Here is a 24,512-nt window from a genome sequence, read left to right on the forward strand (position 1 = left end):
CTTGTGTTTCCCCTTTGTCTGTCTCGCTGTTTATGGGAGTGGGGGAGGGAGTCTCTGTTCTCTGGATTCTGTTCTCTCTTTATTGTTTATCTTCATTGATAATTACAGAAGAGGGTACATATTTGACAAATGATTTAGTTGCTTCCAATTGGATTTTTAAAATTCCTTCTGGAATTGTACAGAATGTTGAAGAACTTAGGGGGCTTTTTATTTGCTTTAAGTAAACAGATACAGCTTCCATCAGACAATGGAACATTTCTTTAACTGTATAGAAAATTAACTGTTCTTGAATGATAATGTATTTGTAAAGTGCTTTTAAAGATGTACAATAGAGGAACAAAGGGTTTTTTTTAACCTACAATTAACTACTGTGACCTTTGAAATTAAGAATTTTTATATGAAGACTTAAAATGTGAATATGTGTCAGGTGAGAATCCCTGAGTTGATGTTACCCACAATAATTTTTCATTAGATGTAATCTTTAATATCAAAGACCTTTGTCAAAATTCCATTGAGAATTTTCTAGTAAAGACCTGAGTAAAGACCGTGAACCCATTTCATTTATCATGATCCATATTTTAAGACTAAAGTTGTAGGTATTTGTTGCTTCCTATGTGATTTTAAAACTTAACTGGACAGAAACAGCATCATTTTTAATGTCTTTTAAATTGATAAACTTAAAACAAAAGCCCACTGATTTCATCATTGGGTTCTATTACTTATTATTTTCTCTTAAATATTCATTTGTTTCAACTGTGTGTAGTTTTAGTCCATATCTTCTTGTCAATCTACATATATTTAATGACGTTTAAAAACTCCCTGAGTGTCTGCTAATTTAAGCTGTTCTACTTGTTCACTGAACATTTTTAATGGAAACTTGGATTGGAAGGATAAGAGTACTTTGAGCAGCTTTCCTGCCTAATATTATAAAAGTAGCATCTGTAGGGCAAGTAAAACACATGCATTATATGCATTATATGTATGAACATTCACAAAGAGTTAACTAGAGGAAATTCCTTCTAAAGATACATGGTAAGATAGCTAAAATGTATGAGCTCCTCTGATTACTGACCTATGTGCATTACATGCTGCTGTATTGGGCAGAAAGACATTTCAGGACAGTTTTTCCAAAACAGATAACCTAATCAAGCCCTAGAATCTAGGGAAAAAATTATCTTTTTTTATTTCTTTGGTGTGGTAGAAAAAGTACTGCCTTAGAAATTGAAGAAATGGGGGCTCCTGGTTTGGCTCAGGTCATGTTCTCGCAGTCTGTGAGTTCAAGCACCGTGTTGGGCTCTGTGCTTGACAGCTCAGAGCCTGAAGCCTACTTTGGTTTCTGTGTCTCTGTCTCTCTCTGCCCCTTGCGCTCTCTCTCCCTCTCTCTCTCTCCAAAATAAACATTAAAAAAAATTTTTTTTTAAGTTGAAGAAATGGATTCTTTATCTGGGTGCCATTTTTTACTGTATGGCTTTATATCCTCCAGAGATTTGATCTGAATTATATATGTCTCTAGTTGGGGGTTTGGGGGTTGTTTTTTTAAATTGGGAAATATTTCTGAGAGTTTTTATGAGAATTAAATAAAATAATGTATATGTACATAATTTGATATTCTGTATCTTACTATTCACTAATGGCAATGACTAATATGGGCCGAATACATATTTGTAGGTTTTCAAAAAATGGTTAACGATGTTTAATTTTAAAAGCTGAGCTTAAGTGCAGGTGATCTCAATTCAGTCTGGCAACATTCATAATGTAATAAGTCTAGAGATAGTTCCTAAGAAAAGATAATTTCAATGAAGACAGTTTTTACTAAACAAAAATGTGACTAGGACTTCAAAGAGGTGAGTGAAGTTGTAAAGAATGAAAAATAACAAGTTTAAATTGGTCTTGATGTTAGCCTAATAATCTTGAACCTTAGGCCTAGTTAAGTTTTTTAATATTTCTAGCATTGGTAAGATCCTTAGGTTCTCCCACAACATATTACTTAATGTAAGTAGCTACTAGGTCTTTTAACCTGTTTGGGACTCTGTTGTATTATGCTTTATAGTTTTCCTCTTCCTATAGACCTTACCTTGGTCCCTGACCTTCTGAGTGAAAGACATTTCCAGTTTGACTGAGAAGTGTTATTTTTCTCTTGGATTTTAAACTCTCCTAGGTGGTCTTTGTGGCTTTAGAACTCAATATGCACAAATTGGCCAGATTTCATCTTTCTCTGAACCTGCATTCCTTATGCTATCCATTTTGGACTAACCACAAAATTTCCTATTTCCACAAAATTTCCTATCTGAGCAGTGTCTCAACTGTTAACTGCTCTCCTGAAATAAGGTCATTGATTTTAAGTTGCATCTCTCATTAAGCCATTCCTAGTTTGAGGTACTCTACCTTACTTTCTCTTTTTCTTTCTTTATGGCATATAACTACAGTATCTTATTTTATACTTACAGTATTCTAAATAAGAATTATATGCTGTGTTTACAATAGAAGCAAGAAGAGGGCAACAAAAGAAACCAGTTGCCAATGCAGCAATAGAATAACTATAAAAAACAGACACAAAACTCAATATAGCAATCAAGGTCATTTAGTATAGAAGAAAATAGGTTTGACTACCTTAGTACTCAGTATATCATGTCTTAAAATATTATAGTAACTGAGGTTAATAAAGCCTTTAAGTCTGTGGTTCTTAACCAGAAAGGTACATTATAATAAACTTAATGCATATGTATTTATATTTATACTTCATATATCATTAAAAAAGACACAAATTCTGATTGTGTTTGAGGTAGAACTCAGGACAAAAATTTATACATTCTTTTAGTAATTCTCGTAAATATCCTCAATTAAAATTACTGTTTTGTTAAAGCAAGAAAAGATAGTTACATTCAGTAAGTTCTGCATAAGACTTAAGATACTTATATAATCAGTGTCATTCCAGTCATTAAGGGAAAAAACCTCTAATAGAAAAATAGGCAAAAGAGAAGCAGAAAAAAGATGAAAGAAGAAATACAAATGGCTGTTAACCTTGTGAAAATATATTCAATCTCACTACTAGGCTAAGAAATATATTTTTTCCTAACCAGGTCACCAACAATGAAAAAATTAATCCTTATAATTTGGTCATTTGTAGGAATGAGCACTCAAGTTAGTTGCTGGTAGGAGTATTAGTAACAGTCTGGAGGACAATTTGTCAATATGTATCAAAGTTTTAAATGTTGTTTTCTGATCAGTAATTTTATTTTACAAATTCTAAAGAAATTGGAAAATATCAGATTGCAGAACATTTACTCTGTGACCTATACAGTTAGATCAGGATTTTTTTTGTAATTTTTATTTATTTTTGAGAGAGAGACAGTGTGTGAGTGGGAGAGGGGCAGAGAAAAAGGAAGACACAGAATCCGAAGCAGGCTCCAGGCTCGGAGCTGTCAGCACACAGTTCTGAGCCATGAGATCATGAGCCGTGAGATCGTGATGCTTAACCAACTGAGCCACCCAGGTGCCCCAGATTTAAAAGAAAAAAAAAAAATCTGAAAGGCAGTATAACAAATTAACACCAGTAATTCTAGCTGGAAGATACAACAATAGAGTTTTGTTTGTTTGTTTTTTACAATGTCAGTATTGTTTATGGGTGACTTTGGTACACAAAAGAGATTAATGCAAAAGTTCCTTTGCCTTTAAAAGTTTAAATATCTTGGGGTTGAAAAGACAATAGATGGTTATCTTTTGGGCTGAATAAAGTTGTGTATTGATTTCAGGGAGCAGTGCGATCTGAAGCCCTTGATTTTTCTCATTGCCCCAACAGCCAGTCAGAGCTCTTATTTACTAAAATTTTAAAACAGGAATTTCATTATCCACCCAGTGAAATCTAAGATAGTCTCCCAAGTATCTTAACTACTTTGTTGGTTTTGTAATTCTTTTTCCTTTTTAATTAAATGTTTTCCTGTTTTGCTCTAAAGATAGTTTAAGCCTATTGAATTCTTTATGCTCTTAGAAATTCTTTATTCGCTTAGTAATTCCATGGTGACCTCTTTGAATTTAGTCGAATCTGATAGTCCATAACCTTTTTCTGCACCCCCCAGCTTTATTGAAGTATATTTGACGAGTAAAATTGTATTTATCCAAAGTGTATAATGTGATAATTTGATGTATACATGGTTAATTAACACATCCATCACCTCAGTTACTGTGTGTAGTATGAGAATGCTTAAGATCTACTCAGCAAATTTCAAGTACACAATACAGTATTATTGACATAGTCATCATATAGATCCTCAGAACTTATTCACCTTAAAACCAAGTTTGTGCTCTGACCAACATCTCCCAGTTCCCTTTACCTGTATTCTTTCTGTCTACTGTTAAAGATACCATCTTAAAGGGGCACATGAGTAGCTCATTTGGTTAAGTGTCCAACTTCAGCTCAGGTCATGATCTCACAACTCATGGTTTCGAGCCCCACATCGGGCTCTGTGTGGACAGCTCAAAGCCTAGAGCCTGCTTCAGATTCTAAGTCTCCTTCTCTCTCTGCCCTTCCCCTTCTCGAGCTCTGTCCCTCTCTCAAAAATAAATGCACATGAAAAAAAAAAGATGCCATCTTAGCTATGGTTAAATTCTAGCTGTTTATTAAGTTTTATTTAGCTCTGGGTCACAGCTTCTTGGCCTATCTGATTGACAGTTTTGACTCTCCAGTTTTATCCCCCCACTATTTGCTGCTTTAGATTATTTGCTATTTTAGATTACTAAAGAGCATATCTGTTTATTTTATAAGGACTAAACCTGTTTTGATTGGGGGGAAAAGATAAGGAACCTCAGGAATCAGCTGAAGAACTATTCGAATCTATGAAAAAACTTAACTGTTAAGTAGTAGGTTATAAGATACGTGTATAAGAAGTAGTAGCTTTTCTGCAAACCTTACATGAAGAAAACTAACAAAAAAGACTTAAGCTGAGAGGGTTTTTCCCATGTGACTGAGACCGGTAGTATCCACTGTAAGTTTTTCCCAGACTTGTATACAGGTTTAGTTTCAGTCAGAATCTCAATAGGACTTTTCTTTTAATTTTTTTTTTCAACGTTTATTTATTTTTGGGACAGAGAGAGACAGAGCATGAACGGGGGAGGGGCAGAGAGAGAGGGAGACACAGAATCGGAAACAGGCTCCAGGCTCTGAGCCATCAGCCCAGAGCCTGACGCGGGGCTCGAACTCACAGACCGCGAGATCGTGACCTGGCTGAAGTCGGACGCTTAACCGACTGCGCCACCCAGGCGCCCCATGGACTTTTCTTTTTTGCAGGAATGGGAGACAACTGGGAAGTACCTTGAAAAGTGATTCTGTAACTCATTTTGAATGGTTAAAAGACATTTTTGAAAAAGTAACGAGCAAGTACTTGTATTATTAATATGAGGAAAGACTGTAATGCTACTATAATAAGATATTGTGGTTCTGATTAGACCAGTGGACTAGAAACAGATCATTATATGTAAGAATTTGGTGGTGTCATACATCAGTGGAACAGGAAGGATTATTCAGTAGATGGTATTACAATAATTGTTAACCACTTGGAAGAAAAAAATTGAAGTTAAAGTTTCCCCCTCAAATTTCTAATAGTAAATTTCAGATAGGTCAAAGTTAATTATGAAGTAGAAACCAAAAGAAATATAGGAAGATATTTAATGACCTGGGAGAAGGAGTTTGTAAGTATAGAAACAGTGAAATAATTTTTCTGTAGTAAAGGCTACCATATATACAGCTAACAAATGAAAAAATTAAACTGTTGCCAACAAATGTGACAAAGTGTATACAAACACATGCATACATCTACCTTATTGGGGGGCAGGGAAGAGACAACTCATGGTTCTTAACCATTTTGGGATAACTCCCTCCCAGAAAAATACACGTGCTATATATGCACACTAACAGGCATGCACACACATAATATGTGCCCACAGCTTTCAATATAATTTTAGGAGACTCATGTTCACAAGAGTTTTATGAATCACAAAGAAGTGCCTGGTAAATGTTACTAAATCTCACCCTCTCCATTAAATAAATTGATTTTATAGAACTGTAATATTGAATATTGGGGAAAATATTGCTAATGGGATGTAAATTAAATTAGTAAAACTTTCCTGGAAAGCTGTTTGGTCTTTAAAAGGTCAGAATCTCACTTAAAAATTCTATTTCTAGGAGTTATTTTAGGAAAACATCAGAATCTCAGACAAATTTGTATTCAGCAATCATTATGTACTGAAATGCTTATTACGTATAGTAGCAAAAAATTGGAGGGAAGCAACCTGAATGCTTAACTTTAGTGTAATGGAGCAATTATATATAATGTTTTTAAAAGACTGGTGATGTAATTAAAAAGTACTGTTTAAAAAGGAAATGATCTAAGATGTTAAAAAAAGTTTCTAGATGATGGAACTATTGGTTTTAAATTTATTTATTCATGTCTGTATTCCTACTCATTTATTTTTGTCATATGTATTAGTTTTGTACTTAAAACACTTTTGAAAAAATGTTATTCTATTTTGTATAATTTGTAGAGTTCTGCTTAAAAATGACAGTGAATTAACTCAAAAATATATGCAAGGAGTTTTTTTGAGAACTTTTTTTTGAGAAATTGTTATTGGTTCAAGAAAGTTTATCTTAAAATATGTTGAATTAAAACAGAAACAATTAATTTTTGGATACTTTTCCTTCTCCTACTAGAAGTGGAAGACTTGTTTTCTTCACTTAAACATATCCAACATACTTTGGTAGATTCTCAGAGCCAGGAGGATATCTCACTGCTTTTACAACTCGTACAAAATAAAGATTTCCAGAATGCATTTAAGATACACAACGCTGTCACAGTACACATGAACAAGGCCAGTCCTCCTTTTCCTCTTATCTCCAATGCACAAGATCTTGCACAAGAGGTATGTATTCTGAACATCTGCTTGACATATACAAGCTAATTGTTAGCGATAGTAAGGCAGTATTATTGGAAAATACTGATGTGAATATAAGGCTTGTTTGAATTAATTACTACTGATCACATGTTACTAATTTATTGTGTTAGGAAAAATTTGCCAAATGCATTTTATCCTGAAAAAATACATACTTAGTTCAGAGTCAGAGCTCTGTTTCATGAAAAGAAGTTCTAGTTTTATATATAAAATTATGTTTACATAGTGAGAGAAATATTTGTCTAAATTACTAAAGGGAAGTGTTTTAGTACTTTTATAAATGTATAGTTTTAAGCATTATACATTATAAACTGAGATGAGTACTAATGAGATAAAATTCTGTCTGATAATCAGGTGTCATAAATATATAACTTCTGAAATTTGTTGCTTGTAGATACTTTGAAGTTTTTCCTCTTTAAAAACTATAGAAGCTCCAAAATAATTGAAATTTGATGTACAGTGAGACATTCTATTGTTAACATGCTGACTTTGAAGTTCTAGTTTCTACTGTTTGTTGGTGTTGATGTTCAGTGTTAATGTATTCTGCAAACATCTTTTGAACTGAAGGTTTTAGGGGCACCTGGGTGGCTCAGTCAGTTAAGTGTCTGACTTGATTTCAGCTCAGGTCATGATACCAGGGTTGTGTGATCTAGCCCCACGTCAGACTCCACACTTGAGTGTGGAGCCTGCTTAAGATTTTCTCTCTGTCTAGAAATAAAATAATAAATTGAAGGTTTTAAAAAGATATAAGTAAGTCATTTCCTGTTTTGGGGGGTAGAATTCTGTCATTATAGGATTTTAAGTTATTTTGATATTATGAAAACTAATAATTCTGGAAGCCCATCAAGTAAATCTATTTGATTAAACCCAGACACTAGACAGAAAATGGGCTCTGGGGAAGAGTAGTACTTTCAGAACTACAGACCTATAAAATACCTTAGGAGGCATTTTTTTCAGATGAGCACAGAATGTATTTTATTTAGGTGCATACAGTGGACAAGAGTAACTGAGAGAAGTCTATTATTACCCAGGGCAGGAGAGTGTGACCTAAGGTCCTGTTCCTAGAGAGGAAGTTTTCTGTCCACTCGAATTTAAAAGAGCTAGTTGAAACTCATTCTTTGTGCTCATCTTTCATTATTGAAATTAAATATGAAATTAAAATTTAAAATTTTTAATTAAAAAATTATCTCTGCGGTTTTACTTATTATAGTTTAAATGGTTTTTCTGAAAATTACTTTCCTTGCAGAGATCAAAATAACCGACATTACTTTGATTTAATTTACTCACAAATACAGCGTAACTTTGATTGTATAGGTTTGGGAGGAATGCATGATAAATAATTATAATCATTCTTTTCTCTGTCTTATTGGGCCTTTGTTTGTTGAATGGAACAATGGGTGGGAAAGAGAATGAAATAAGCAGGAGAGATCAGAATTGTTCCAATTAAAGAAAGTGACACAGACAACAGAAAGGGTGAAAAGAAATAGGAATAAAAAAAGGCATACATAGCTTAAAAAGTTTTAGGAGTTGAGTGAGATAACGAACTAGAAGTGGCTTAAAGAGTAAATGGTTTGGGAGAGAAAGGGTTGAAGACTTTAAAAAATTAATCTGAAAATTAGTTTTAAGATAGCTAATGTATTTACATGATTCATAGTTCTAAAAGTGCCATAGCAAGGAGACTTTCTGAACGTTTACTTTCACATCCTTACAGTATCTTCAGTAACACTTGAGATTGTGTTGCTTTGGTGGTGGTAAGATATGTGGGTGATAGTTATCTTGGACTGAGACTGTTCTTAAAATGAGTACAAACTGATGAATCTAGTCAGTGTGTCACAATGTGTGTGGTTGTACTGCAGTGTAAATAACTTTCCTGTAGCTGTGCGTGCACAACTCTGTGGCAGCCCCGGCTTAGAGTGCATAACATTTTAAAAAAGTATATACTCAGAGCTCATCAAAGAAAAGTCTTAAATCTGAAAACAAAATTCTAAAAGTTAAATGGACTCATTTATTGCCTTTATTTTACAGCTGGAAAAATGTTAGCAGTCACCTAATTCAACCCTTCTGTTTTATATTTCTGGATATTGATAGTGAGGTCAGGTGAGGTTTTGTGAATGGCATAAGACTAATAACTAGGCTGTTCATACGTCCAATACCTAGTGTTCTGCTTTTTAGCATTCGTAATTCCACCTATTTTAATATGCAGTATTTAAAAGAAGAGGTTACTTCATGCTTTAGTTGTATCACTTTTACATGAAAATTTAAGTTAAAAAATTCAAGGAATATAGTGAAAGAATGTCTTAAAACATTAGGAAGTGTTCTCTGTTTTTATAGCTCTTTAAAATAGTATTTTTATAGTTTTTTGTGTGTCAGTTAAACACTAAATATTTTATAACAGATAATAAAATTTATATATTGAATCCAGATTAAATCTTTGAAAATATAGGAAATGTATTAATAACCCCACAACAAGTATTTTTGTCATTAAAGTGCTTTTATCAAGAAAAGGTTGAAAACTTGGGTTTCATTTAATGAACTTTTTGCTTAGTCCAGTAAAAATGTAAGACAACAGACTAGGAAATAGTATTTTATTTTATTATTTGATTTTGAGATATTGAGATATATACATGTGTATACATGTATAAACAAAAACTTGAATCCAAAAGAACTCTCACAAATTAATAAAAAGACTGTTCTTTTTTTTTTTTTTTAAGTGGGCAAAGGACTTGAACAGACACAGAAAGAAAAAATCCAAATGGTCAATAAGTATGAAAAGGTGTTCAGATCATTCCTATCAGAGAAATACAAATTAAAACAAAATGAGATACCACTACAGAGACACCAGAATGACTTAAAAAAACAAAAAACAAAAAAACTGGCAATATCAAATGTTTGTGAGCTTATGAAGCAGCCGAAACTCTCATAGAGTATAAATTGGTACTACCACTTTGGAAAATTTTTGGCAATATCTACTAAAGCTTAACGTACCTATATATTATGAACCAGCAACTCCACTTCTGGTTACATACCTGAGAAAACTGAAAACGTATCCACACAAAGGCTTAGGTACAAATGCTGTTTTAGCATTCAGATAATAACTGGAATCAACCCAGATGTCCATTGACCAGTGAAAGTTGAGTTAAGCTATCACTGAGGAAGAACAGTGAATCAATTACAATCTAATGAGAAGTACTGTGATGGCAGTATGAGTAAGGTACCAAGAGCATGTGATAGATGTACCTGATTCAAGGGGCAGTGATGGGAGGAAGCAAAAATTTTGAAGAAAATTTAAGTTGCTGAATCTTGAAGGATGATTGGGAATTTACCAGGAAGTCCAAGAAAGAGGAAAAGCCATTCCATTGGCAAAGGGTACAAAGATCATAGTGATTGAGAAAGTTTCTGGCATATTTGTTCAACAATGAGTAAAGGGTAGGATATAGTCTTAAATAATTGGAGTCCAGATCCTGAAGGCCAGATAAGCCATATTAATAAGTTTAAATTTAACTTATAATGGATCCTTGTTGGTAAATATTTTTAAATAATTAACTTACACAAAAAGATGAAAGGAAAAAACCATAGGATCAACTTGATGATGCAGAAAAGATACCTGAAAATAAATTCAGTACCTTTCCCTTGGTGGTGAAAATTCTTAGAAAGCCAGGTACATTTTGTTAAGTTGATAAATAATATCAAATCAATGGGGAGCATCTTGCCTAATGGTGAAATACCCACCACATTGCTTTTTAAGCTTGGAACAGGACAATCTACAGACTCTCACCTCTAGTACTAACATTTTTCTGGAGGGACTAGCTACTACAACGAAAAAGTAAAAACATAATAGTATATATAATAGTGAAATATAAAGGGGGAGAACAGGGAAACTATGAATTTGTTTCTAATTTCAATAGGTTGAATTACTTTCAGAAGCAAAAACATTGGTTTATTTGATATTCAACATGATGCCTATTAAAATATGGATATAATTTGTACACATGCAAACATCCTTTTCAAACATGCATGTGAGAGATATTGGAAAAAATAAATTATTAAGAAGGCTATCTTTAAGTGGTAGGTGATAGGTAATTTTCTTATTTTGATATTTATGTTTCCCAAATTTTATATGAAAAAGCCACTGTAAAGAAAAGTTTAAAGCAAAAAACTTAGAAATTGTGTGAGGTCAAGAATGGAGGCATAAAGTATGGAGGCTATTGTAATTGTCCAGCTGTAAGATTTTGAGTAGCAGTTGAACATGATGTGAAGAAATATTTAAATAGAAAACTAATAGGACCTATTGTTCCTGTATGGAGACTAAAGGTAAAGGAGACATCAAGGAAGACTTCCTGTCCTCTTTTATTGAATTTGTCAAACATTGAATGCAGTTTGCCAGCCATTCTGTGAATAGCCAAACAAAGCTGAAAAAGATGAGTTCCATCTATAATGACCTCAGTCTGGTCCCATCAACAATTTTAAATCAAGTTTGTTCAGACTTATGAGTACATGTTATTTAAGCAAATTCAGGTAGCTGGAACAGCTGGCATCATAGGGACCATTCACGGTCATCATAGGGAGACAGCCTGATGCATGCAGGGAGGAAGCAGCAGTTTGGGGCTGGACCAAAAAAGGTTATAGCATGAGGAGTGCCAGGTGATAGGGCTGGAGAAGAGGCAGAAATCAGATGATGCTAAGAATAACACTAAGGAGCTTGGACATGATCTTGTAAGTGACAGCCAACAAAAATTAAAATGTTTATATTTCTGTTTTAGAATTGAAAAAGATATTTAATGACATAGAAAAATGTTTTTATAATTAATATCAAGTAAAAGTAGTTATTAAATGCTGTTATAAAATTACATAAATAGTATGATCTTATTTTGGTAAGACTAAGCGTAAAGGAGATACACCCAGATTTTCCCATAGTTTTGGGGTTTATGGACATATCTTTTTGGTAACCAGCTTTATTGACCTATAATTTACATATGCTTAAAATGGGTACATTTATTGTATAGTTCAGTATGCTTTGACACATGATATACACCTGTGTAATCTATCACTGTGGTCGTTACAGAAGCATCCGTGACTTTTGCTAAGCTCCCTCATGGCCCTTTACAGAGAGTAACACCTCCTTCCCACTTCCCGGGCCCTAGGCCTTCACTGATCAGTTTTGTTTTTATTTACTAATTTGCCTTTTCTGAACATTTCATATAAATGGAATAAGATCATATGTAGTCTTTTGTGTCTGACTTCTTTTTCATATTTATCCATGTGTTGCATTTATCAGTATTTGTAACGTCTTGCTGAGTAGTAGTATTCCATTGTATGAATATCCCGCAATTTGTTTAACCACTCACCTGTTGATATTTGAGTTGTTTCCTGTTTATCATTCTAGCAGATGTGTAATGGTATCTCATTTTAGTTTGTATTAACATATAGTGGGCATTTTTTTATAGGCTGTTTCCCTATCTTTTGTAAAATAGCTTGTCAGAGTTTTTTTTACCACTTAAAAAATCAGATTGTTGGTCTGAATTGTAAAAATTTTTTTTAAGTTTATTTATTTTTGAGAGAGCACGAGCAGGGGAGGGGGCAGAGAGAGGAGGAGAAAGAGAATCTTAAGCAGGCTGTGCACTGTCAGTGCAGAGCCCAACACAGGGCTCGATCCCATGAACCATGAGATGAGATCATGACCGAGCTGAAGTCAAGAGTCAGACGCCTAAGTGACTGAGCCACACAGGCATCCCAGGAATTACATTATTTAAATGGAAGGAACAGTAAATTTAAAATGAGAGACTGGGTTTTAGTACAAGAAAATAGAGAATCCTTTGCCAAGTTACATGAAAGAAAAAAATACCAGTAACATCAGGAAAGAAAAAAGCATGAATGCAAACATAGGAGATTAAAAAATTATAATACAGTTACAGCTTTATGGTGTTAAATGTCCAAGTGTTATGAAGTGGATGGTTCTTTTAAGGAAATATAAATTGCCAAAGTGATTTAAGGACAGATAACCCAAAAAAGTAGACAAGTAACTATCAATAAAATATAGTTAAAATTAAGAAATCAGAAATCCACCTTTAAAAAATCACCATGCTCGGGTGATTTTATGTACAAGCTCTATCAAAACATTAAGAAACATAATTCTTGTGTTAAACTGTTTTAACGCTTAAGTGTAGGAACATTAACATAGAAATTTAGGAACATTAATATAGAAATCTTAAAATATGAATAACTCACATCTAGAAATGTATTAAAATAGTAATTTATTATTAAAACCTTGGATTGTAACTTGTTCTGTGAGTGTCTTGCAAGCCAAGCAATCATTTCTAATACATTTTAACATGATAAATGGCAGTCTCTTACAATATGAGTAATAATGTGATGCCAAACATTACATGATCACAACTGAGCCGATGGTTCTTGAAATTTGCTTTGATACATGAGTGCTTTGGTTTACAAGCGAGTTTCCTGAGTGAATTGTGCTCACAGACCAAGGTTTTACTGTGTGCCTAGGTACTGTGCTAAACAGTTTATATGGATTATCTCAAACTTTGAACGGTAGGTGCCATTTTATAGGTAAGGAAACAAAGGCTAAAAGAAACTCATCATAATTAAGTGTTTCTCCTATGAATGCAAGAATTGCTCCACCTCGAGACTTTTTTAATTACCTGTGCCTGTGGTATTGTAGTTGTTCCATTACTGTCATGTAAGCTTATCTCGTTAGTCTGTAACTCTTTAAAGTGTCATCTCTGGTTTAAAATATATAAACATATTTTTGAAAGTACAAAATAGCAAGTAACTGTTAAGATAGTTTTTCTTCCCTTATGTAATCATTTTTAGTCTATTTTATAGTACATTGATAGAAACTTCCAAGAAGCAAACAGTTTGGGACACCTGGGTGACTCAGTGGGTTGAGTGGCTGTCTCACTCTTGATTTCGGCTCAGGTCATGATCCTAAGGTCATAGGATCAAGCCCCACGTCAGGCTCCACACTGAGAATGGAGCCTGCTTAAAATTCTCTCCCTCTGCCCCTCTCTCCTGCTTGTACTCTCTCTCTAAAATAAAGATTTAAAACAAAAACAAAAACAAAAAAACAGTTCATTCATAGTCATAAATACCAAAATCTTTAGTGTATTTTTTTAAATAAAAAACACTGTTAACAATGATAGCAAGATGGAAAACTCTGAGAAAAAACACATGACTTTTTTCTCTTATAATTCTTTGTAGTGCTTTCCTTTCTTATAAGTAGATTTTACTAATTTAAATTGTATCTTTTTTTTTTTTTTTTAAGACTTGTATAGATGCTGGTGATGTTTCCTGTAACCTAGGAAAAATAATCTTTTGTTTCTTAGGTACAAACTGTTTTGAAGCCAATCCACCAGAAGGAAGGACAAGAATTAACTGCTTTGCTGAATGCTCCACATATTCAGGTAGAAAATGAACAGAACCATATGTATGTATATATATATGTGATTTTTCTAGCATTCAAAATCTCTTTGAATCAAAATCTCTTAGGGCTAGAAAGAACCTCAAACATTATCTGTCCAGCCTGTTTTATTTACACCTCCCACTGCAAAATAAATTACTATGTTGAAATATATATATTTAGATATATATAGATATAGATATAGATATTTATTTATATAGTTACTTATTTTTTGGATTATCTATTTTTGTATTTAAAATTGGGGCGCCTGGGTGGCGCAGTCGGTTAAGCGTCCGACTTCAGCCAGGTCACGATCTCGCGGTCCGTGAGTTCGAGCCCCGCGTCAGGCTCTGGGCTGATGGCTCAGAGCCTGGAGCCTGTTTCCGATTCTGTGTCTCCCTCTCTCTCTGCCCCTCCCCCGTTCATGCTCTGTCTCTCTCTGTCCCAAAAATAAATAAACGTTGAAAAAAAAAATTATAAAATTAACCACATTAGTTTTGAAACAACTTTATTTTTTAGAGAGAACATGAGCAGGGGAGGGGCAAAGAGGGAGGAAGAAAGAGAGAATCCCAAGGAGGCTTCCCACTGTCAGTGCAGAGCCTGACGTGGGGCTCAAAATCAGAAACCATGAGATCATGACCTGAGATAAAATCAGGAGCCGGATGCTTAACTGAATGAGCCACCCCCACCCAGGTACTCCCAAAAGGGAAGAATTTTTGTGAAAAATATAAAGATTTAAAAAAATTCTTCCCCTTTTTTTGGCTATATTTTTCCATAAATTTTAATTTTCTATGGTGTTGGTCCATTAAATTGATTTTGTTTTCAGGGCGCCTGGGTGGCGCAGTCGGTTGAGCGTCCGACTTCAGCCAGGTCATGATCTCGCGGTCCGTGAGTTCGATCCCCGCGTCGGGCTCTGGGCTGATGGCTCGGAGCCTGGAGCCTGTTTCCAATTCTGTGTCTCCCTCTCTCTCTGCCCCTCCCCCATTCATGCTCTGTCTCTCTCTGTCCCAAAAATAAATAAAAAACGTTGGAAAAAAAATTTTTAATTGATTTTGTTTTTATGAAGTTTAATAAGCATTTTTTAAATTTTATTTTTTAATGTTTATTCTTGAGAGAGGGAGAGACAGCGTTAATGGGGGGAGGAGGGGAGAGAGAGAGGAAGACACAGAATCTGAAGCAGGCTACAGGCTCCGAGCTGTCAGCACAGAGCCTGCCGTGGGACTTGAACTCACACACTGCAAGATCACGACCTGAGCTGAAGTCGGATGCTTAACCAACTGAGCCACCTGGGTGCCCCTGAAGTTTAATAAGCATTTTAATAAGCATTTGATAACTCATCCGAGAGTTACCCTGTTATACTTAACACATCTTTATTTTTAGCTATAAAAGACACAGGGTTGCATATGTACTTCAGTTAGAAACTTTGGAAACAGATCTGAATAAATAATTATAGCGCCTCTTTTAAAGGTTTAAATGAGAATATTAATCTACATGATTAGGTTAAAAATCTCTCTACAGAAATCATGCTGCTACTGTAAATGCTGTGGATTTGTTTGAAACAGGCACTTTTATTGGCCCATGATAAGGTTGCTGAGCAGGAAATGCAGCTAGAGCCCATTTCAGATGAGAGAATTTATGAAAGCATTGGCCAATATGGAAGAGAAACTGTAAAAATAGTTCGTATCGAAAAGGCTCGAGATATTCCGCTGGTAAGTGTTCCACATCTCTGATCTGAGATCCTTTCTACACAGAGGTCTTCTATATGGCAGATAATTGAAGACCCCTTTACATCTCTGGTAGTTTTTCTTTTTTGAGATTGATTTGCTGGAGTTCTTTTATGTTCTTGCTCTTGCTCATGTTATTCAGTTGAGAAAAATTTGTTCATGTTTTCTTACCTATGATTTGATGAAAATAATAGCTTGTAAAATAATTGTTGAGGAACGAAGAAGGGACAAATTATCTGCTTCATTTATTCTCCCAGCTTTTTAAAAAAACAATAATTAGAAATTCTGATATTTTCATTCCATTAAATCTCTTGAAATACAGTTACTTATATTTTCCACATATACTTAGAAATATGTATTCTTTAATGTTAATATTAATGTTTTAATTTTTTTGTTTTTTAATGTCATATGTAAAACTTTTTTCGATCTCTTTTCTAAATCTGCTATCATTGTCTCAATTTTCTTTCTTTTGTTTTCAGAGAAACAATGTCTCAAATTACATCTTGAATAGTGTGGTACATAAGTTAGGGACTGTATCTTATGGGCAGTTATGTAATTAGATTTTTTCCCCCCACAGAAAAAGAAATTGGGAAAGTTACAAGAAAATTTTAAGTGTTTAGGAGAGGGGCACCTGGGCGGCTCAGTCATTTAAGCATCTGACTTCAGCTCAGGTCATGATCTCACAGTTCCTGGGTTTGAGCCCTGAGTAGGGCTCTGTGCTAACAGCTCAGAGCCTGGAGCCTGCTTCAAATTCTGTGTCTCTCTCTCTCTCTCTGCGCCTCCCTTGCTTGTCCTCTGTCTATCTCTTCCAAAACTAAACATTAAAAAAACATTTTTTTTTTTTAAGTTTAGGAGAAAAATGTTATGAACTCTGCTTTTAAGCTTTTAATCCATATTTCATATTTCCATTTTTGAGCATATGTATTTCAGTTGTGCTTTCAATTTATGTAATGAATGCTAATGTTTGATACATTTAAATGTGAATTGGTTGCAGCTATAATATATAATGTTTGAATAATCAAGCAGATTATTATTCATCCCTTAATCATATTTTGAATTTTAAAAAAGGACTTTTATAGTTACAAGTCATGTTCACAAAGTACGTCTAAATATAGTATAACCATGAATAGTATCCAGAATCTAGAGAACAAATTTGATTATAGGTCTTCACGTTGTTTTTAAGTGCATATTTCTGTTGTATACTTTAGAAGTCTGCTTGATTCTAATGAATACATAGTGTGTCTGAAACAAAATGTAAGGAAAATGATGAACTTTCAAAGCTAATTACCATGGTTACTCTAGTTGTGTAAGTTAGGTTTTTTTTTTTTTTTCAAGATAACTGAAAGCTAGTATTGTTGAATAGAAAAAAAATTTAATGAAGAAATGTTTAACAATAGAAAAAAATTAAGAAATGTTTAACAAAAAAGTGCAGTTCTATTTCAAAATTACATACTGCCTTTTTTAGGGTGCTACAGTTCGTAATGAGATGGATTCTGTCATCATTAGTCGGATAGTAAAAGGAGGTGCTGCAGAGAAAAGTGGTTTATTACATGAAGGAGATGAAGTTCTGGAGATTAATGGCATTGAAATTCGAGGGAAAGATGTCAATGAGGTTTTTGACTTGTTGGTAAGTTAATACAGGAGAATAACTGTTAGGTGGACACCTGGGTGGCTCACCCAGCTCACCCAGTGTCCGACTTTGGTTTAGATCATGATCTCACGGTTTGTGAGCCCGAGCCCCATGTCAGGCTCTGTGCTGACAGCTCAGAGCCTGGAGCCTGCTTCAGATTCTGTGTCTCCCTCTCTCTCTGCTCCTCCCCCTCTCATGCTCTGTCTCTGTCTCCTAAAAATAAATAAATGTTAAAAAATAAAAAGAACTGTTAGATTCTTAAAAGCTGTTTCTTTGTAATTAGACTTCAAAATAAAATATTTTAAAAATATTAAAAATTCTTAGGCAATTTCTAACTGAATTTTCACATGATATAATTATTTCTGTAATACTTATTAGTAGAGTTTCATTTTGGGGTGGTTACCACTGATTTTTTTCTTTTTTTGAGCTTTATTACTGCTATGTATATTGCCTCTGAAATCACAATATAGCTATTTCTTCAACATATATTTATTGAGTGCCTACCATGTGCTAGCCAGTAGGAAAATAGTGATAAAACAAAGTCCATACCCTTATCATTTTTAAGTTCTTTTTTTTTTTTTTTTAATTCTCTTCAACTGATTGCTGTTTCCCTAATGATATTAGGTAATAGTAATGGTATAGATGTACACTGCCCAACATAATAACCACTAGCTCCTGGTGCTAGTTATTTAGATTTAAGTAAAATTTAAAATTACATTCCTCATTCATATTTGCTGCATTTCAGGTGTTCAAGAGTAGTATATAGCTAATGGCTTCCATATTAGAACGTTGTAGAAAGTTCTTTTGGACAGTGCTGGTATAATCAGGAAGCCATTTCATAGTCTGTCTTTGAGGGCAGTTTGATCACTTTGTATATATCCACAAACCAGACTTCTATTCTTATTTAATATCAGTTGTTACAATAGAATCTGTCTTATCTACTGATGTTTGTTGAAGAATCTATAAAATGTCCTTATTTTCACTCAAACTCATTCATTGCTTTGGTAGAGCAGTGTCAGTGGTCATTGTTTTTAGGCCTTGTTTTATTGGCTCTTGTCTCTGTGTTGAACACTGCTCCCTGCTATCTCTGGACCAGAATTTGTGATTACTGTTCAGGTTGGAGGTATCTGAACAAGGCAGTCAGTGGTGTACTGGGAAATAATAGTTACCTGACAGTAAAACTCCATACAGTTAAAAAATAGAATGAATGACAGAGACCATGTATCTGGGAAGTGAGAATATGTGTATATTTGCATCATTTTTCTAATCCTGGTCACAATTACTATTTCAAGTTGTACTTTATTAAAATTGATGTGTGCCAGAGTAGATAACCTTGAATTGTTATAGCACTGTGGTATCTTTCAATCCTTCGCTGTGCAATTTTTCTAAGCTTACACCAAATGGAATACAAAAACCAAAGACTTATAAGCTAAGTGGCTTTCTCTGGTGGACCAGAATTGCAGAATGTCCCATTCCTGAGTAGCTTAATATAATGGAGTTCATGAAAGGCCCAATTTGTGCTTCCTTATGAAACAGCATTCATCTTTACCAACTTTTTAGAAAGTGTTCTAGGGGATCCAGAATAGTCCAGTTTAGGGAATATTGATTATAAGGTCATAGAATGATTTTTGTAAGTGACAATTTTTAAATAACCTAATCTTTCTGTTGCAGTCTGATATGCATGGTACTCTGACATTTGTTCTGATTCCCAGTCAACAGATCAAGCCTCCTCCAGCCAAGGAAACAGTAGTAAGTGATTTTTTTATGTCCCATTATTTATTTTCTGGTGGCTACTGTTTACTTTTTTATTTAATTGACAAACTTTTTTTTTTTTAGAGTACTTTATGTTCACAGCAAAATTGAACACCAAGTACAGAGTTCTCACATATCTCTTGCCCCAACACGCACATAATTATCTCCACTATCAGCATCCTGTACCAGGTAGAACACTTGTTATGTTGATGAATCAACGGTTTCATTATTTCTCAAAGACCATAGTTAACATCAGGATTCACTTTTGGTGTTGTACATCCTATGGGTTTGACAAGTGTATAGTTCATATGTATCCATCATTTTATCATACAGAATAGTTTGCTCTAAAAATTGTCTTGCTCTGCCTAATCGGCACTTCGTAACCCCAGTCCATGGCAACCACTGATCTCCATAGTTTTGCCTTTTCCATAATGTCATATAGGAGGAATCAAACAGTAGGTAGCCACTTCAGATTGGCTGTTTTCATGAGTGATAAGCATTTAAGTTTCCTCCGTGTCTTTTCTTAGCTTTTGGTAGCTCCTTTTTTTTTTTTTTAAGTGCCAAATAATGTTCCATTATCTGGTTATACGGTAGCTTATCCACTTACCTACTGAAGGCTATCTTGCTTGTTTCTAGGTTATCAGTAAAGCTGCTATAAACATCCCTGTGCAGGTTTTTTGGGGTTTTTTTGTTTTTTTTGGTTTTTTTTTTTGTTTGTTTTTAATTTATTGTTTAATTTATATCCAAGTTAGTTAGCATATGGTGCAACAATGATTTCAGGAGTAGATTCCTTAATGCCCCTTACCCATTTAAACATCCCCTCTCCCACAACCCCTCCAGCAACCCTCTGTTTGTTCTCTATATTTCAGAGTCTTTTATGTTTTGTCCTCTTCCCTGTTTTTATATTCTTTTTGCTTCCCTTCCCTTATGTTCATCTGTTTGGTATCTTAAATTCCTCATATGAGTGAGTCATATGATACTTGTCTTTCTCTGACTGATTTCACTTAGCATAATACCCTCTTGTTCCATCCATGTAGTCCTATGCAGGTTTTTTTGTGTGGATATGTTTTTGTCTCATTTGGTATACTAAGGAATTGAAAACTTATGTCTACACAAAAACTTGTACATATATGTTTACTTTTGAGTCTTAGAAATGTCTCTTTAATTATTTCTTAACACTCAAGTAAAAGGTAAATTCAGTTCTGATTTAAATAAACATAAATATTAATATTTCAAAGTTAGTAAACTCTGAAAAGTAAAAAATAAAACAGTTTTCTTCCAGAATTTTTATGACTTGCAACTTCTTTTTCTGTCATTATAGGTGGTTTATTTAACTTAAACATACTTAGTGCAGGAGGAAAAAGTGCTTTTTCAAAGTATGTACAGCTTTAATTTTAGAATATCTATTGCTCTTTATGTTAAACATTTATTCAACTGCTATGGTAAAAGACAAACTTCATACAACCTAACAGTTCCACTCCTAGATATATATCCAAAAGAATTGAAAACACATCCTCAAAAAAACTTGTATGTGACTGTTCATGGCAGCATTATTTTATTAACCACAAAGTAGAAACAGCCCAAATGTCTGCTACCTGATGAATGGAAAATGAAATATGATCTATCCATTTTTAGAAAGGAATATTATTTGGCAGTAAAAAGGAATAAAGTACTGATACTTGCTATATAACATGGGTGAACTTGAAAAAATTAGTCTAGATGAAAGAAGCCAGTCACAAAAGGCCATATATTGGTTCATTTATATGAAATGTCCAGAATAGGTAAATTTGTAGAGACAGGAGGTAGTAGATCCTTAGGTGTCGGAATGGAGAGTTAGGAGAGCATGGGAGTGATTCTTAATCAGTATGAGGTTTCCTTTGGAGGTGATAAAAAAATGTTACAAAATTGTTCATGGTCGTACAACTCTGAATTAATAAAAAGTATCTAATTGTGTACAGTAGTGACTTTTATAATGTATGAGTTATTTCTCAGTAAAGCTGTTCGGAAATTTACAGACTTCAAAATGCTGAGTTGATGTAGAAGGCTGATGTGTATTGCGTCTGTTATTATTAACTTCTACAAAAGCATAATGGTTTGAAAGAACACAGTTTCATTTTTTTGTCAATATTTCATCACAGTTATGGGGCACCTGGGTGGCTCGGTTGGGCGACTGACTTCAGCTCAGGTCATGATCTCACAGTTCATGTGTTCGAGCCCCGCGTCAGGCTCTGTGCTGACAGCTCAGAGCCTGGAGCCTGTTTCAGATTCTGTGTGTTCCCTCTCTTTACCCCTCCCCTGCTCACGCTCTGTGTCTCTGTCTCTCGATAATAAATAAACGTTAAATTTAAAAAAAAATTTCATCACAGTTATGCTTCATATTTTGGCTATCATTCCATGTTTTCCCTTCATTCCTTATGGAACATATTGAAGTTGATGTTGCATCTGCAAGCTTCCTTCTGTTTAAAGTGCTTTGTAGGAAGAAAAATGAGGAAATAGTTTGTCCCTGAATTCCATCAGCCTCATTCTCTATGCCTTTTTCCCTGTAAACGAGGCCTTAATTTCAAAAGTAGCTCTGCAATCTGAGTAGACTTCACAGAGGAGGGTTAGAATATGCATTTACTTATCTGGGCTTTAAAAAAAATAATAAAGGGACAGAGAGAAAGGAAAAGATGGAAGGTTTATCTATTTTAAAATACAGTATTTTGGGGGTGACTAACTGGCTCAATCAGTAGAGTATGTGGCCCTTGATCTCAGGATTGTGAGTTTAAGCCCCACATTGATTCAGCATTTGATGGTAGAGATGCTTTTCATCAATGAGTTTCTTTATGTTTGTGATTAATTGATTTATATATTTGGGTGCTTCCATATTTGGCACGTAAATGTTTACAATTGTTAGGTCTTCTTGGTGGATAGACCCCTTAATTATGATATACATGCCCTTCTTCATCTCTTGATACAGTCTTTTTTTAAACTCTAGGTTGTCTGATAGAAGTATGGCTATTCCGGCTTTCTTTTGTCTACCATTAGCATGATAGATGGTTCTCCATCCCCTTACTTTCAATCTGTAGGTGTCTTTAGGTTAGAGATGCTTTTCAAAATGAAAAGATGATGTACAGTATTTTTTTTCCTTCATTTCCTTCTTAAATTGTGAAGAACTCTCAAAATTGCCATATCTCTTGGAAAGTTTTTATCAAACCTAACTGGCTGAAAATGAATTACTGTTATTAAAGCTTGCACAAAGAAAACAGTGATAGGAAATTATAATTTTAGTTATTGGAGAATATGCAGAATAATTATCTGTGAGATTGCTGAATTTAAGAAATTAAAACAATTTATTGACCACTGTTATGGTACAAGTCAGGATCTATTAAGAGCAGCAAAAGGTATCTTTCTGATGTATGTTTTGTGATGTTTGAAGAAATGTGTGTTTAAGAGAAAATGGGAGTTATCTGCCAACCCCACTATATTTACTTGCTGAATTATGACGTCACAGACGGCAGGAGTCAGCTCTATCAGAAGTACTGCTTTATTTAGGTTTCTTTTGCATCACACATAGCAACCAGTGGCTGCTCTATCAGTCACAGAGGGCAAGAGTCTTGGCACCTTTGTAGTTCACTTCTGGGTGATGGGCACATTTGTCCCAGGAAACAGCATCATTCATTCATTCATTTATTTTTTAATGTATGTTTATTTTTGAGAAAGAGTGCAAGCTGGAGAGGGTAGCAAGAGGGAGACACAGAATTCAAAGCACACTCCAGGCTCTGAGCTGTCAGCACAGAGCCTGACACAGGGCTCAAACTCATGAACCATGAGATCGTGACATGAGCCAAAGTCAGACGCTTAACCGACTGAGCCACCCAGGTGCCCCAACATAACATCATTTAAATGGCAGTTTCCTTCTGTCTGCATTGACTTGAAAAAAAAAGTTGGAGTTCTCAGACAAGTGTGCAAAACTCTAGAGTATTCTACCATATAATTGAAATAATATGGAAGGAAGAAATAAAATATTTGAACATGAAGGCACTTTTTTCATGTAGTCCAGTGCTCTGATCTAACAGAAATAAATTGAAATGTGAGGGGTCACAATGCTTATTAGTGATGGAATATGTACTAGAAAATTCAGAGATTATTGATTATCCAATAAATATTAGCTATTATTGTGATTAGTTACTCAATACCAGGTATGGTACTAATTGTTTTTTATAGGTTTTACCTCATTTAATGCCCACAGCATCCCTGTAAAAATACAGGTATTTTTATTTAACCCCTTCAACAGGCATTGAAACTAGAACTTAGGTCAAGTTAATTGCCCAAGCCCACTATTAATAAGTGACTAAGGACTAAATCTTATGCTTATTCCAGAAATTAGGCTTTTAACAGTGTATAGTATAACAGGTAATGTCCCACAAAGCCACTAAATATTGCATTACTGTTTATTATCAATCTAAAGAAAATAATTAGAATACCATGATAGAAAAGTGTAACTATAGATGAATTAACATCTTAGTAGCTGGGACGCCTAGGTGGCTCAGTTGGTTAAGCATCCAACTCTTGATTTTGGCCCAGGTCATGATCTCATGGTTTGTGAGTTCGAGCCCTACGTCAGGCTCTGCAATGATAGCACGGAGCCTGCTTAGGATTCTCTCTCGCTTGCTCGCTCGCTGCTCTTCCCCTCTTCGTGTGTGCTCTCTCTCTCTTTCTGTCTCAAAAGTAAATAAACCTTGGGGCGCCTGGGTGGCGCAGTCAGTTAAGCGTCCGACTTCAGCCAGGTCACGATCTCGCGGTCCGTGAGTTCGAGCCCCGCGTCAGGCTCTGGGCTGATGGCTCAGAGCCTGGAGCCTGTTTCCGATTCTGTGTCTCCCTCTCTCTCTGCCCCTCCCCCGTTCATGCTCTGTCTCTCTCTGTCCCAAAAATAAATAAACGTTGGAAAAAAAAAAAATTAAAAAAAAAAAAAAGTAAATAAACCTTAAAAAAAAAAAAAAACTTGTTAGTAGCTATATAAATAATGATACTAGATTCTGAGTACAATAAAAGCATACTAAAGACATTA

The 24,512-nt window shown here is 34.5% G+C and overlaps 1 protein-coding gene across 2 annotated transcripts in view; it reads left to right on the forward strand.

Annotated features, from left to right (window-relative positions):
- The window catches only part of PALS1 (protein associated with LIN7 1, MAGUK p55 family member), a 96,236-nt gene that overhangs the window by 45,881 nt on the left and 25,843 nt on the right, over positions 1 to 24,512 (forward strand). For both annotated transcript variants that reach the window (XM_040477445.1, XM_040477444.1), the window contains exons 3-7: positions 6,704 to 6,912; positions 14,283 to 14,360; positions 15,919 to 16,065; positions 17,546 to 17,707; positions 19,382 to 19,459. In XM_040477445.1, coding sequence (XP_040333379.1) covers positions 6,704 to 6,912; positions 14,283 to 14,360; positions 15,919 to 16,065; positions 17,546 to 17,707; positions 19,382 to 19,459 — 674 coding nt within the window. The remainder of the gene's footprint in view (positions 1 to 6,703; positions 6,913 to 14,282; positions 14,361 to 15,918; positions 16,066 to 17,545; positions 17,708 to 19,381; positions 19,460 to 24,512) is intronic.

This window comes from Herpailurus yagouaroundi, unplaced genomic scaffold (assembly GCF_014898765.1).
Source record: "Herpailurus yagouaroundi ecotype Mexico unplaced genomic scaffold, PumYag 141, whole genome shotgun sequence".
NCBI lineage: Eukaryota > Metazoa > Chordata > Mammalia > Carnivora > Felidae > Herpailurus > Herpailurus yagouaroundi.